Below are 16,178 nucleotides of genomic sequence, written 5' to 3' on the forward strand. Positions count from 1 at the left end.
CACCCCCCGCGCGCGGCCCCGACACCCCCCCCCCCCCGCGCGCGGCCCCGACACCCCCCCCGCGCGCGGCCCCGACACCCCCCCCCCGCGCGCGGCCCCGACACCCCCCCCGCGCGCGGCCCCGACACCCCCCCCCCCGCGCGCGGCCCCGACATCCCCCCCCCCCGCGCGCGGCCCCGACACCACCCCCCCGCGCGCGGCCCCGACACCACCCCCCCGCGCGCGCTGCCTGGATACCAGTGACGTGTCGCTTCTGATGACGTGAGCTGTGCGCGCCCCCGCGCCCATCTTGTCCAGGCCAGGGGGCGATGGCAGCTTCCAGCTGCGCCTTCACCATCACCCTCCTCCTCCCCACAGTCAGACCCGGCCATGCCCCCAACGTTACCTTTGTGTGGAACTCACTCCCTGTCCTGTCCCTCTCCTAGTGCCAAACTGAACCTCAGTCACCACGATGTGAATTAACTCTGCGGTTTAAACGTTCCCCCTCTATTTATGCTGGAAGGAAGTCGAGTGCTCATGGTGAGTCAGTGGTTTTAGAAATTGTTTCACGTCATGTAACCAAGGATATCCTGAAAACCTTGGAGCGCTGGGATCTCACATAATTGATTTGGGATACTCTTATGGGAAACAACTTGGGATAAGGTCTCATACTTGCCAATATAATTATGAATAATAGCCAAGTCACGGTTATTATTCAAGATACAAGTGGAATGGGTTATTATTTAAGGCACAGTGGTATGGCTTATTATTCAGACCCAAGAGGTGTGGGCTATTATTCAAGACACGGGGGCCATGAATACATAATTTGTATTCAGTTCTGAGCACCATGTTATAGGAAAGATGTTGTCAAGGATACAGAGAAGATTAACGAGGATGTTGCCAGGACTAGAGGGTCTGAGCTATAGGGAGACGTTGAGTAGGCTGGGACTCTATTCCTTGGAGCGCAGGAGGATGAGGGGTGATCTTATAGAGGTGTAAAAATCATGAGAGGAATAGATCGGGTAGATGCACAGAGTCTCTTGCCTAGAAAAGGTGAATCGAGAACCAGAGGACATAGATTTCAGATGAAGGGGAAAAGATTTAATATGAATCTGAGGGTTAACATTTTCACAAATGGTGATGGGTGTATGGAACAAGCTGCCAGAGGAGGTCGTTGAGGCAGGTTTGGAGGGATATGGGTCCAACTTGGGCAGGTGGGACTAGTGTAGCCGGGACATGTTGGCCAGTGTGGGCAAGTTGGGCCAAAGGGCATGTTTCCACGCTGTATCACTCTTTAGCACAAGTGGTATGGGTTATTATTTAAGGCACAAGTGGTATGGGATCATTTTCATATTAAATATCCGAGGTAATGGAAGACATTCCACAACACCATAAGATCTTTTTCTCCATCCCATTAAAAACACTTGGAACTTAATGATTCAAAGGTAGGGTCAAGCCCCATTCCAAAATTTGACAGCAGGAACTGAGCTGCCACCTCATAACAATAGACAATAGATGCAGGAGTAGGCCATTCAGCCCTTCGAGCCAGCACCGCCATTCAATGCGATCATGGCTGATCACTCTCAATCAGTATCCCGTTCCTGCCTTCTCCCCATACCCCCTCACTCCGCTATCCTTAAGAGCTCTATCCAGCTCTCTCTTGAAAGCATCCAACGAACTGGCCTCCACTGCCTTCTGAGGCAGAGAATTCCACACCTTCACAACTCTGACTGAAAAAGTTCTTCCTCATCTCCGTTCTAAATGGCCTACCCCTTATTCTTAAAGTGTGGCCCCTTGATCTGGACTCCCCCAACATTGGGAACATGTTTCCTGCCTCTAATGTGTCCAATCCCCTAATTATCTTATATGTTTCAATAAGATCCCCCTCATCCTTCTAAATTCCAGTGTATACAAGCCTAATTGCTCCAGCCTTTCAACATACGACAGTCCCGCCATTCCGGGAATTAACCTAGTGAACCTAGGCTGCATGCCCTCAATAGCAAGAATATCCTTCCTCAAATTTGGAGACCAAAACTGCACACAGTACTCCAGGTGCGGTCTCACCAGGGCCCGGTACAACTGTAGAAGGACCTCTTTGCTCCTATACTCAACTCCTCTTGTTATGAAGACCAACATTCCATTGGCTTTCTTCACTGCCTGCTGTACCTGCATGCTTCCTTTCAGTGACTGATGCACTAGGACACCCAGATCTCGTTGAACATCCCCTCTTCCTAACTTGACACCATTCAGATAATAATCTGCCTTTCTATTCTTACTTCCAAAGTGAATAACCTCACACTTATCTACATTAAACTGCATCTGCCATGTATCCGCCCACTCACACAACCTGTCCAAGTCACCCTGCAGCCTTATTGCATCTTCCTCACAATTCACACTACCCCCCAGCTTAGTATCATCTGCAAATTTGCTAATGGTACTTTTAATCCCTTCATCTAAGTCATTAATGTATAATGTATAACGTCATAAGGAAGAGGAGTAGAATTAGGCCATTCGGCCCATCAAGTCTACACCGCCATTCAATCACGGCTAATCGATCTCTCCCTCCTAACCCCATTCTCCTGCCTTCTCCCCATAACCTCTGACACCTGTACTAATCAAGAATCTATCTCTGCCTTAAAAATATCCACTGACTCGGCCTCCACAGCCATCTGGCAAATAATTCCACAGATTCATCACCCTCTGACTAATGAAATTTCTCCTCATCTCCTTTCTAAAAGAATGTCCTTTAATTCTGAGGCTATGATCTCTAGAGCAGTACTTCTTAAACTCATTCACCCTTGAGTATCACAAAATTTAATTCACCCTCGACTAAATTTTCTTATGTTTTTTGGTCATTTTCGTCTTAATCTCCCTTGTGTATAATTTTATATATATTAAGTCATTCACCCTTCATGCACCCCTCTAGTTTCATTCATCCTTGGGTGAACCGTTCATCAGTTTAAGAAGCACTGCTCTCGAGTCCTAGACTCTCCCGCTAGTGGAAACATCCTCTCCACATCCTCTCTATCCAAACCTCACTGTTATTCTGAAAGTTCATAAGCTCTAGGAGCAGAATAAGGCCATTCAGCCCATCAAGTCTATTCCGCATGGCTGATCTATCTTTCCCTCTTAACCCCATTCTCCTAATTTTGCCCCATGACCTCTGACACCCTTACTAAGCAATAATCAGTCAATCTCTGCCTTAAAAATATCCATTGACTTGGCCTCCACAGCCTTTTGTGGCATAAATTCACCAAGGGCGTTACATTATTAGATATGTAATCTTTTCAACTCAGGAACTACCAGCATGTTCAAGTTCTCCAAATTTTCAAGCTGATATTTGGCAGCCAATCAATGCTTTCTTTTGAATGCCTCCACAAGCCACTTAAATCTAATGAAGAGTCGCAGTTCATTGAGTTTATACTTTCTATGTTTCATTCCCTAGTCCAAATCATTCCAGCAGTTCCTTGCAGCATTCACAGCCCAGCTGCCTCTTTCTGCCGTAGTAGTACCAAGTACATTCAACTGTCCTGCTTCCTCCAAACAGGAATATCATCCTGCAAAACACAAAGTGCTGGAGGGGGCCAGGCAGCATCTGTGTATGAAATGGATAGGAAACGTGTCTGATTTGGACCCTTCTTCAGAAGAGTCAATCCATTGCCTCCATAGATATGCCTGATCAATATGCCGATAGCCTAGTTTGGTCTTTCCTCTTATTGTAGTAAAATTCCCAATCGTCCACTGAGCGTCTATTTGTTAATCCTGATGGTTGGTACTTGGCTCACCAGATAATATCTGCCTCCTCCTGTCTAACATGGCCAGGCCTGGTTCCTGTGCTCCCCTCCCATTCACTCAGGACCTGGGTTCCTGCACACCGTTCCTACTTGAATTATTATCATAATACTTTGATTTATGATGGCATCTTTTTTTTTTTTTAAAGCAAATTAGGAGACCAATAAACACCAAATCCTGAGAGTGCCGCATTATCAATAGTCAATTTATTTGTCACATACACATAAATGTGCAGTGAAATGAAAAATTACCCACAGTCCAACAATAAGACCAATAAAAATAAGCAATAACACACACAGTCATAAACCAACACCAAACAAAAAAGAAACATCCATCACAGTGAGTCTCCTCCAGTCACCTCCTCACTGTGATGGAAGGCCAGAATGTCATTTCTCGTCCCCTGCTGTATTCTCCCTCGGTCAGGCTGTTGGAGTTGCCACGTTCCAGTCCACCATAACAGGAACATTCCATTCTTAATAAAAATATAAGATTGATGTCATTTTCCGACTTACAGTAATTGCACATGTAGAAGTTGCAACAGTGAGCCAAATGGTTTGTTTCAATCCATCTGTGTTGGTTTACCTTCCATGTGAACAACGTTTTTAAAATATTTACTCGCCCTCTTCCCATGTCCTTCAACTCCCTTTCCTTCACCAATGTACCCAGTCTAATCTTGAATACTTACATACTTTCTGCTTCAACTTTTAACCTGGACGTGAAATTCATAATCTTTCTGCTTTAAATATCTGGTGTTTTAATTTTGAAGATAGATACAAAATGCTGGAGTAACTCAGCAGGATAGGCAACATCTCTGGAGAGAAGGGTCTCGACCCGAAACGTCACCCATTCCTTCTCTCCAGGGATGCTCCCTGACCCGCTGAGTACTAAACTGAAAACTGAGTTACTTTCCCCTCCCTCCCTATCCCTCCGCCACCCAAGTCAATAGACAATAGGTGCAGGAGTAGGGCATTCGGCCCTTCGAGCCAGCACCACCATTTAATGTGATCATGGCTGATCATTCTCAATCAGTACCCCGTTCCTGCCTCCTCCCCATACCCCCTGACTCCGCTATCCTTAAGAGCTCTATCTAGCTCTCTCTTGAATGCATTCAGAGAATTGGCCTCCACTGCCTTCTGAGGCAGAGAATTCCACAGATTTACAACTCCCTGACTGAAAAAGCTTTTCCTCATCTCCGTTCTAAATGGCCTACCCCTTATTCTTAAACTGTGGCCCCTGGTTCTGGACTCCTCCAACATTGGAAACATGTTTCCTGCCTCTAACGTGTACAACCCCTTAATAATCTTATATGTTTCGATAAGATCCCCTCTCATCCTTCTAAATTCCAGTGTAAACAAGCCTAGTTGCTCCAGTCTTTCAACATATGACAGTCCCGCCATTCCGAGAATTAACCTAGTAAACCTACGCTGCACGCCCCCAAGTCACACCAGCCTCTCGTTTTCACCCAACAAACAGCTAACAATGGCCTGTTTCCTTTATCATTTTTTTTGCATATCCCATGCATTCATTGTTCTTTATCTCTCGACATCAGCGTCTATATCTCTCGTTTCCCTCTCCCCTAACTCGTCTGAAGGGTCTCGACCCGAGACGCTGCCACCCACTCCTTCTCTCCAGAGATGCTGCCTGTCCCGCTGAGTTACTCCAACATTTTGTGTCTTAGTCTAGCTTTTTGTGCCTTACTCCAACATTTTATGTCCTACTCCAACATTTTATGTCCTACTCCAGCTTTTTGTGTCTTACTCCAACATTTTGTGTCTTACTCCAGCAATGTGTGTCCTACTCCAACATTTTGTCTTACTCCAGCATTTTATGTCTTTCCCCAGCATTTTGTGTCTTACTCCAGCATTTTGTGTCTATCATCATATAGATAACTTAAGACAGACACAAGGAGCTGTGTGTTGTTGGCCGTGCCCAACAGCGTGCTCCCTCCCACCCAGGGGTGGGCGGGGGCGCGGATCCCGGTCGCGGGTGAGGGGAGGAGCCGGTGTAACGCGGTGGAGTGTGGGCCTGGGCCTGCCTCACATTGTCGGCGCCAAAGCCACGGCTGGTGCAGTGGGTGACGGCGGGGTCCGAGCCTTATCCATGGCGCTGTGCAACGGCGACTCCAAGGTCGGTCTCTCTTTCCCCTTCCTTCCCTCCCTCCCTCTCCCCCCCGGCTGGGCCGACCAGGCGCACGCATGGTGGCATTACTAGGGAAAAGTCGAGGCTGCGGCCTGGATGTGCGGTGCGGGCGCTGCCTGCCCTGGGCAACGGCTGGCGAGGGCCCGGCCTGCCCTGGCCCACGGCTGGCGAGGGCCCAGGCTCCATTCCCGGTGCAGTCCCATGCATGTGTAGTTAGCATCATGTTTATGCTGCAGAGTGGAGACCCAGCAGGCTGGGCTGGGCTGGGCTGGGGCCAGGCAGAGTCTGAGGAGGGAAGGAAGGAAGGCAGGCAGGCAGGCAGCGATCAGTCTGGACCTGCTGACGTTAGGTTCTGGTACTCTATTTGTCACATGTACCGAGGTACAGTGAAAATCATTTTTGTACACCGTCCAGAATACTGTCATGAGCACACACACCACACATAAGCACTTTAGACAGATCTGAGATAAGCATTCAAGCATTGTGTGCTGACAAATGGACCCACACTTTTTCACGGGATGGTGGACAAGCTGTATGCGGGGTTTTCTATCCGAGTGAGTTCACGCCTCATTTTCCTTGATATCAGAGGTTGCCAGAGGTAAGATGACTTACTCTCACCATCATTGGCATGATAAAATACAAGTCTAGTGGGGTGGGAGCAAAATGAATAGTACAAAATTACAAATAATTTTGTAATAGGGCACGTTTTGAAAGGAACCACGTTCTATCTTGTAGATTTTAAAGTTTTCGGTTAAAAAACAATCGGCTTGGATATCAATAGATACCGATTTTTAAACAAGATTTGAAGGTTTTGCCATTGTGTGTGAATCCTTGCCCAATAAGTTTGCTGTAGACTTCCCACATGTAGGCTAATTTTTTTTCACGATTTTTGAATCAACTTTTGTAGAGTTCATGAACAATATTGTAATTGCATTGACCCATTGTTTGCATTGATAAATAGACAATAGGTGCAGGAGTAGGCCATTCGGCCCTTCGAGCCAGCACCACCATTCAATGTGATCATGGCTGATCATTCTCAATCATTACCCCGTTCCTGCCTTCTCCCCATACCCCCTGACTCCGCTATCCTTAAGAGCTCTATCTAGCTCTCTCTCGAATGCATTCAGAGAATTGGCCTCCTCAGCCTTCTGCTCTTATTGCCCTTTATTGCTCTTATTGTTGGACTGTGGGTAATCTGTAATTTCACTGCACATTTATGTGTATGTGACAAATAAAATTGACTATGCACAGATTCTTTTTGTTTTTAATATCACTGCTTGCATGTTCCTTTCCACCCATTCTTGTCTTCTCAGTGAGACTTGGTAGTGGTTCTTTTAGTCCCTTCATTGGGAACCACCTCAAGCCCCTCACTCACTCCCTCCCCCCTCCCTCACTCACTCACTCCCTCCCTCCCCGCTAGGTAAATAAATTGGACAACCCAACAAGAAAATTCAGAAATCATCTGTCTACAATTTGATAACATTTATGCTTTAGCTCTTGTATCATTTAAGAGCACAATTCTGATCTTTGATTACTTTATCACTTATAAAATTCTAAATTCAATTCTTAGCTCTTTGTGGGTTTCATAATTTTTCACTTTCCTTAAACTTTGTATAAACGTGATACGTAGCTCTGCTACAAGTTCATAAGAAACCTTGCATAGTAGAAAACCATTTATTCACAAAATGCTGGAGTAACTCAGCAGGTCAGGCAGCATCTCAGGAGAGAAGGAATGGGTGACGTTTCGGGTCGAGACCCTTCTTCAGACTGATGTCAGGGGGGCTAGACAAAGGAAGGAAATAGGTGGAGACAGGAAGATAGAGGGAGATCTGGGAAGGAGGAGGGGAAGAGAGGGACAGAGGAACTATCTAAAGTTGGAGAAGTTGATGTTCATACCACTGGGCTGCAAGTTGCCCAGGCGAAATATGAGGTGCTGTTCCTCCAATTTCCGGTGGGCCTCACTATGGCACTGGAGGAGGCCCATGACAGAAAGGTCAGACTGGGAATGGGAGGGGGAGTTGAAGTGCTCAGCCACCGGGAGATCAGGTTGGTCAATGCGGACCGAGCGCAGGTGTTGAGCGTATTGTCGAAAACCATGTTGAGGAAGTAATAGTGTTAAAGAGGTAAAGAGATTATGGCTAGATAATTATTTTTCCTGCAGGATTTTCAAATACTAAGATTTTTTAATGGTTATAAGATTATTTATATTGTTTAACAGAGCATGGTTGTGCAAGTGTGAATGAAAGTGATTCTTGTCAATTTCAATGCCCGCCTGCTGTGATACTGACAAACTGTTCTTCAGAGGCAATGGTGTCTGATTACTGCAGGGGGAGGAATAAAATGGAAACAGTTTTATTTCCCTGAATTTTATTTTCCAGACAACTTTTTTTTCTGCTTGTCAATTTCCAAAGTAACTCTTGTGTGGGTTTCTAGTTCCCAATACTTGTGTTCCTAAAACTTGTGTTATAACCAATTAGGCTCATGCAAAAAATGTTCTCCAATTCATCACTTGTATCCAATTCAAGTTACAAAAACATGCTTAGCACAACTGCCATAAGGTGACAGTTTCTTTTGCTTTACTCTTGGCCTTATTTCATTTATTTTGATTGTTAGTTTTTGTTTCAGCCTGTGTTAAATATTTTTCACTGCTGTGCTATTTTTTCCCAGTTTAATTGGGGTTTTTCAGTCCCTCACTGTTTTCTCATTTTCTTTTTCTTTCTTTAACATTTTGCCACTTATTTTGAGGCTTATATTGTCACGTCTGCACGAGGATTCATTATTAGGTTTGGTCATAATTTTCCTCTTTGAACTGCTTCAGTTTTTGTGTAAATTTTTAATTAAATTCCTGAACGTCATGAGGAGAAATCTTGGGGGCACTGGGAGAGTTCCCTGTTTTTAACACTATGCTGTGGAACATTTCCATCAACTTAAACTTTTGAAACAGTTATCTGTCGCTTGAAGGTTTGGACCAATGGCCTTCGTGATAAATGATTCCCCCAGTGTGACAGTGATCTGCCACGGTAAATTTTATGTTTTTCTTTTGTCCAAAAAAGAGGATTGAACCTAGCATATAGGAGAATTGTAAGCATGTATATTCTTCAAAGTAATTAGTCTCAACTGTTCCAATGGATTATTTACCGTACTTTAAGGTAGGTTGTAAATCTGAACCACATTAGCCTTGGTAGGTTAGTTTCGGTTCAAGGGGATAGTCGAGTGCAAATACAAGTGATTTTGGGTTGGAGGATGAAACTTAAGTCTTGCATGCAGAGGGCTGAGGATGCTCATTCACTGAATGTTTTACATTTAGTACACTAGGAATCGGGATTGGAGATGGGGGTTTAAGAGTGGACTTCCCCCACAGTAGTTAGGGAATCCGACCTCTAACTCTCGCAAAAGCTCATTCATGTGTATGGGTTGGACACAAATCAGACACTCAAAAGTGGAGATGACTTGTACACCTTTAAAGCACAGTATCCTTTTGTTCCTCGACATTATTTGGTATTCTGCCTTATTTTCTTGCCTTGTTGCTACTCCCCGTATGTTTCATCTTGCACCCCTTGGATCAAATTCTAATTGCTGGTTTTCTCCCTGACGGCCAAACCATCTTCATCTTCCTGCAGTTTAAAATTTAATTCAAAAATTGGCCATGTGGTTGCCAATAAGGAGGAAATTGTTTAATACTATTTAAAGTAAGCCATTACAAATCAACTCCAGGCTTTAAACAACTCCTCCCTAATCCCTGTCTGTTGGTATGAATTGGATCATGAATTAAATCATTTGCACTGTACTCTTGCAATAAGAATTTAGATTTGAGTCCATTCTGGTATCTTTTTTATTACTTCTCACGAAAGCAAGATAGTAGGTATTGCATCTTTACCAGAATTTATTTTAAAGTTTTGATGTATTCTCTGATGTTGTTTTCCGTTTGATCAGGAGAATCCTGGAGGAGACATCAAGGATGCTAGACATCAATATGAAGGAGCTTTAGTGATACTTGATGCAGGAGCTCAGTATGGAAAAGTAATCGACCGGCGTGTGAGAGAACTTTCTGTACAGTCAGAAATTCTGCCACTAGAGACACCTGCTTTTGCAATCAAAGAAAATGGTTTTAGGTAAGAATTGGCTTTTAGTGCAGATTAATTGGATTTGTGTGTACTTTCATTTACCTTTTTTTTCTATATAATTTATCGCATTCAATAATATAAACGTGTTTTGCAGAGGATGTGATAGCTTGGTTCTACATCAACTCTGCCTCCTTGCTCTTTTACCTCTAATTTCCTCGATGTTCAAAAATCTATTTCTTGACCTTAAGCAGCAGCTAAATATTATCAACTCTGGTGTAGATAAACCAGATATTCACAACTCCACTGTGAAATAGTTGATACTTTCCCTTCATACTGCACAAATATTTGTAGAGATTCATGGAGTCATACAGTGTGGAAACAGGCCCTTCAGTCCAAAGCACCATTCTGACCCACATGTCCACCCAAGCTAGATCCATTTGCTTGTTTTCTGGCCAATATCCTTCTAAATTGTTCTATCCACGTACCAATCCAAATGTTATTGTACATGCCACAGCCTCTTCCTCTGGCAGCTTGTTCCATATACACACCACGCTCTGTATGAAAAGTTGCCCCTTGGTTTCTGATTAAATCTTTCAACATCACCTTAATTGATTAGTTTGTGATTACCATCTCTGGGAGAGAGAGGCTGTGCATTCGGTCCATCTGTGCCCCAAAGTCAGTTTGGGAAAAGTATATCTCCACGTGTATTCAAAGAATTTTGTACAATTCATTGTGTTTACCTCTTGTTGAAGCAAATTACAAAAATGTTGCAAGTTAGCAGTGCCTGGACTGTATCGTTGAAGAACTTGTGTCTGTTTTTCCTGCTTCTCAAAAGTGACATTGGAAGCCACATACATGTTTGCATCTCCTGTGATCATATTTTGAAGACATTCAAAGGAAACCGTGCAGTATTTTAAAAGTTGCCTTTGTAGTGAAATCTGCATTTACCAGTCATCTGTTGTTAAATGGAATTGAATGACCTTAACTGCAGGATGATTTTTTAAAAAGCTATTCAATTATGACAAAGCTCCAATAGTTCAAATGAATAATGGAATTGAAATTTTAAAATAATTTAGCATTAAACTCAATTATGAGGCATACATGTTAGCATGACATGTTCCTTTAGACAAGTTATGTACAATTTTTTTTATCAGTAAAAGATCCTGAAATTTGCTGTTGGTCCCCCCCCCCCCCCCCCCCCCATTTCAGCACACCATAATGTTGGGACAGGTGGCTTTGCAGGTGTTTGTAATTGCCCAGGTGTGTTTAATTGCCTCCTTAATGCAGATCTAACAGCTCTCAGCACCTAGTCTTTCCTCCAGTCTTTCCATCACCTTTGGTAACTTTTATTGCTGTTTATCAACATGAGGACCAAAGTTGTGCCAATGAAAGTCAAAGAAGCCATTATGAGACTGAGAAACAAGAATGAAACTGTTGGAGACATCAGCCAAACCTTAGGCTTACCGAACTCAACTGTTTGGAACGTCATTAAGAAGGAAAAGAGCACTTGTGAGCTTACTTATTGCAAAGAGACTGGCAGGCCAAGGAAGACCTCCATGGCTGATGACAGAGAATTCTCTCTCTAATAAAGAAAAATCCACAAACACCTGTCCGACAGATCAGAAACACTCTTCAGGAGTCAGGTGTGGATTTGTCAATGACCACTGTCTGCAGAAGACTTCATGAACGGATTACCGAGGTTACACTGCAAGAAGCAAACCACTGGTTAGCTGCAAAAATAGGATGGCCAAGTTACAGTTTGCCAAGAAGTACTTAAAAGACCAACCACAGTTCTGGAAAAAGGTCTTATGGGCAGATGAGACGAAGATTAACTTATATCAGAGTGATAGTATGGAGGAGAGAAGGAACTGCCCAAGATCCAAAGCTTACCACCTCGTCTGTGAAACACGGTGGTGGGGGTGTTATATAACATATAACATATAACAACTACAGCATGGAAACAGGCCTGTCCGGCCCTACCAGTCCACGCCGACCATTCTCCCTGACCTAGTCTCATCTACCTGCACTCAGACCATAACCCTCCAATCCCCTCCTATCCATATACCTATCCAATTTTCTCTTAAATAATAAAATCGAGCCAGCCTCCACCACTTCCACCGGAAGCCCATTCCATACAGCCACAACCCTCTGAGTAAAGAAGTTCCCCCTCATGTTACCCCTAAACCTTTGTCCCTCAATTCTGAAGCTATGTCCCCTTGTTGGAATCTTCCCCACTCTCAAAGGGAAAAGCCTACCCACGTCAACTCTGTCCGTCCCTCTCATAATTTTAAAAACCTCTATCAAGTCCCCCCTCAACCTTCTACGCTCCAAAGAATAAAGACCCAACCTGTTCAACCTCTCTCTGTAGCCTAAGTGCTGAAACCCAGGCAACATTCTAGTAAATCTCCTCTGTACCCTCTCCATTTTGTCGACATCCTTCCTATAATTTGGCGACCAGAACTGCACACCATACTCCAGATTCGGCCTCACCAATGCCCTGTACAATTTCAACATTACATCCCAACTTCTATACTCGATGCTCTGATTTATAAAGGCAAGCATACCAAACGCCTTCTTCACCACCCTATCCACATGAGATTCCACCTTCAGGGAACAATGCACAGTTATTCCCAGATCCCTCTGTTCCACTGCATTCCTCAATTCCCTACCATTTACCCTGTACGTCCTATTTTGATTTGTCCTACCAAAATGCAGCACCTCACACTTATCAGCATTAAACTCCATCTGCCATCTTTCAGCCCACCCTTCCAAAAGGCCCAAGTCTCTCTGTAGACTTTGAAAATCTACCTCACTATCAACTACTCCACCTATCTTAGTATCATCTGCATATTTACTAATCCAATTTGCCACACCATCATCCAGATCATTAATGTAAATGACAAACAACAGTGGACCCAACACAGATCCTTGGGGCACTCCACTAGACACTGGCCTCCAACCTGACATACAATTGTCAACCGTTACCCTCTGGTATCTCCCATTCAGCCATTGTTGAATCCATCTTGCAACGTCACTATTAATACCCAACGATTTAACCGTCTTAATCAACCTTCCATGTGGAACCTTGTCAAATGCCTTACTGAAGTCCATATAGACAACATCCACAGCCTTGCCCTTATCAATTTCCCTGGTAACCTCTTCAAAAAATTCAAGAAGATTAGTCAAACATGACCTTCCAGGCACAAATCCATGTTGACTGTTTCTAATCAGGCCTTGATTATCCAAATAATTATATATATTGTCCCTAAGTATCTTTTCCATTAATTTTCCCACCACAGACGTCAAACTAATAGGTCTATAATTGCTAGGTTTACTTTTAGAACCTTTTTTAAACAAAGGCACAACATGCGCAATGCGCCAATCTTCCGGCACCATCCCTGTTTCTAATGACGTTTGAAATATTTCCGTCATAGCCCCTGCTATTTCTGCACTAACTTCCCTCAATGTCCTAGGGAATATCCTATCAGGACCTGGAGACTTATCCACTTTTATATTCTTCAAAAGTGTCCGTACCTCCTCTTCTTTAATCATCCTAATTTCCATCACTACTCTACTTGTTTCGCTTACCTCACATAATTCAATATCCTTCTCCTCGGTAAATACCGAAGAAAAGAAATTGTTTAATATCTCCCCCATTTCTTCCGGCTCAGCACATAGCTGTCCACTCTGACTCTCTAATGGACCAATTTTATCCCTCACTATCCTTTTGCTATTGACATATCTGTAGAACCCCTTGGGGTTTACTTTTACATTACTTGCCAAAGCAGCCTCATATCTTTTTTTCGCTTTTCTAATTTCCTTTTTAAGATTCCTTTTACATTCTTTATATTCCTCAAGAACCTCATTTACTCCCTGCCGCTTATATTTATTGTATATCTCCCTCTTTTTCTGAACCAAGTGTCCAATTTCCCTGGAAAACCACGGCTCTTTCATGGCCTGGGCATGTATGGCTGCTGAAGGTACTGGCTCAGATATCTTCATTGATGATACAACTGCTGATGGTAGGAGCATAATGAATTCTGAAGTATATAGACATATCCTATCTGCTCAAGTTCAAACAAATGCCTCAAAACCCATTGGCCGGCGGTTCATTCTACAGCAAGACAATGATCCCAAACATACTGCTAAAGCAACAAAGGAGTTTTTCAAGGCTAAAAAATGGTCAGTTCTTGAGTGGCCAAGTCAATTACCCAATCTGAACCCAATTGTGCATGCCTTTTCTGCTGAAGAGAAAACTGAAGGGGACTAGCCCCCAAAACAAGCATAAGCTAAAGATGGCTGCAATACAGGCCTGGCAGAGCATCACCAGAGAAGACACCCAGCAACTGGTGATGTCCATGAATCGCAGACTTCAAGCAGTCATTGCATGCAAAGGATATGTAACAAAATACTAAACATGACTACATTCATTGACATAACATTGTGTCCCAAACATTATGGTGCCCTGAAATGGGGGACTATGTATAAACACTGCTGTAATTTCTACATGGTGAAACCAAAATGTATAAAAATTGCCTTTATTAAAATCTGACAATGTGCACTTTAACCACATGTGATTTTTTTTCTATTACAAATCTCAAATTGTGGAGTACAGAGGCAAATAAATAAATGATGGGTCTTTGTCCCAAACATTATGGAGGGCACTGTAGTTCAAGAAAATAACTGCAGATGCTGGTACAAATCGATTTATTCACAAAATGCTGGAGTAACTCAGCAGGTCAGGCAGCATCTCGGGAGAGAAGGAATGGGTGACGTTTCGGGTCGAGACCCTTCTTCATTCCTTCTCTCCCGAGATGCTGCCTGACCTGCTGAGTTACTCCAGCATTTTGTGAATAAATCGCACTGTAGTTCACATGCATTACACAAATCATGAAGGCTTTGTTTACTTTCCTATGCGGTATGTTTGTTCATATGCTATCCAGTCCATATGCTACCGAACTGAAAACTAAAGGTCTTTATCCCAGTTTCATTAGCAGATTTAAATAATTTTATTCCAATGCACTTAAAAAGTCTCAATTGTTTTTAAATGTATTAACTTTGTCTACACTTTGTTTCAAAGTTTACTCTGCTTGTTCTTTGTTGCACAGAATGTTCCATTCTTTTGTGTTTAATTCCACTTTTGTTAGAATAAACAAAATTGCTATTTTTATTTGAGCTAAGCTGATTAATTTCATTGCAAGTTTTCTTTTAAAATGTCTCTTTAATTTGAACTTCCATTTAAAAAATGTTTTGCAGGGCTATCATCATATCTGGGGGCCCAAGTTCAGTCTATGCAGAAGATGCCCCCTGGTTTGATCCAGCAATCTTTACAATTGGGAAACCTGTTCTCGGAATCTGCTACGGCATGCAGGTATGGTGCATGTTCAGATTGTTAATATCTATCTATATACTAAAATCAGTCTGAAGAAGGGTCTCGACCCGAAATGTCACCCATTCCTTCTCTCCTGAGATGCTGCCTGACCTGCTGAGTTACTCCAGCATTTTGTGATACCTTCGATTTGTACCAGCATCTGCAGTTATTTTCCTATATACTAAAACTCTTGTTTGTATGTTCCTGAACTACAGCCAAAACGGTACATGACACCGCAACAATTTTAGGCCCACCTTACTCACTGTTGTCCCTTTGGTGCTAATGGAAGACGTTTCATTGAAATCGGTGTTATAATTTTAAAGTGATTCACATTTTAAAGTTTAAATCTATCTCCGAGGGAGTGAGGGGGGAGGGGAGGGAAGGCGGAGGGAGGGGGGGAGGGGGGGAGGGGAGGGAAGGCGGAGGGAGGGGGGGAGGGGAGGGAAGGCGGAGGGAGGATGAGAGGGGAGTAGAGGGTGCTGCACCAATGCAGGAGAGGTTTGGGCCCAACGGGTCCACTTGGTCTAGTAGCTGTTTAAATTCAAAATGAAGAACATCACGCATTCATCTATTAATTTGTATTCAACATGGATTCTGTAGTGTGTTATGAAATAGGGCTTCTACTAATGGGATCTATTCTTACTGCTTGTCTTCTATATTACAAAAAAATGCAATTGCAAATTTTATGTGGGGGACAATTAAAGCATAACAATGGTTTTATTTTACAGATGATGAATAAAGTTTTTGGAGGTACAGTGCACAGAAAGAATTTGAGGGAGGATGGTGTGTTTACAATAAGTGTAGACAATGGTTGTTCACTATTCAGGTACACA

The 16,178-nt window shown here is 43.3% G+C and overlaps 1 protein-coding gene across 2 annotated transcripts in view; it reads left to right on the forward strand.

Moving 5' to 3' along the window:
• The first annotated feature begins 279 nt into the window (after positions 1 to 279).
• Positions 280 to 16,178, forward strand: part of gmps (guanine monophosphate synthase) — a 28,012-nt gene continuing 12,113 nt past the window's right edge. Inside the window, exons 1-4 of one of the 2 annotated variants that reach the window (XM_078410976.1) lie at positions 280 to 519; positions 9,844 to 10,022; positions 15,231 to 15,345; positions 16,074 to 16,171. In XM_078410976.1, coding sequence (XP_078267102.1) covers positions 493 to 519; positions 9,844 to 10,022; positions 15,231 to 15,345; positions 16,074 to 16,171 — 419 coding nt within the window. In that variant the 5' untranslated portion in view covers positions 280 to 492. Of the gene's footprint in view, positions 520 to 5,743; positions 5,899 to 9,843; positions 10,023 to 15,230; positions 15,346 to 16,073; positions 16,172 to 16,178 lie in introns of those variants that run through there. The other variant, XM_078410975.1, reaches the window with a different exon arrangement.

Source organism: Rhinoraja longicauda, chromosome 13, assembly GCF_053455715.1.
Source record: "Rhinoraja longicauda isolate Sanriku21f chromosome 13, sRhiLon1.1, whole genome shotgun sequence".
In the NCBI taxonomy this organism is placed as follows: domain Eukaryota; kingdom Metazoa; phylum Chordata; class Chondrichthyes; order Rajiformes; family Arhynchobatidae; genus Rhinoraja; species Rhinoraja longicauda.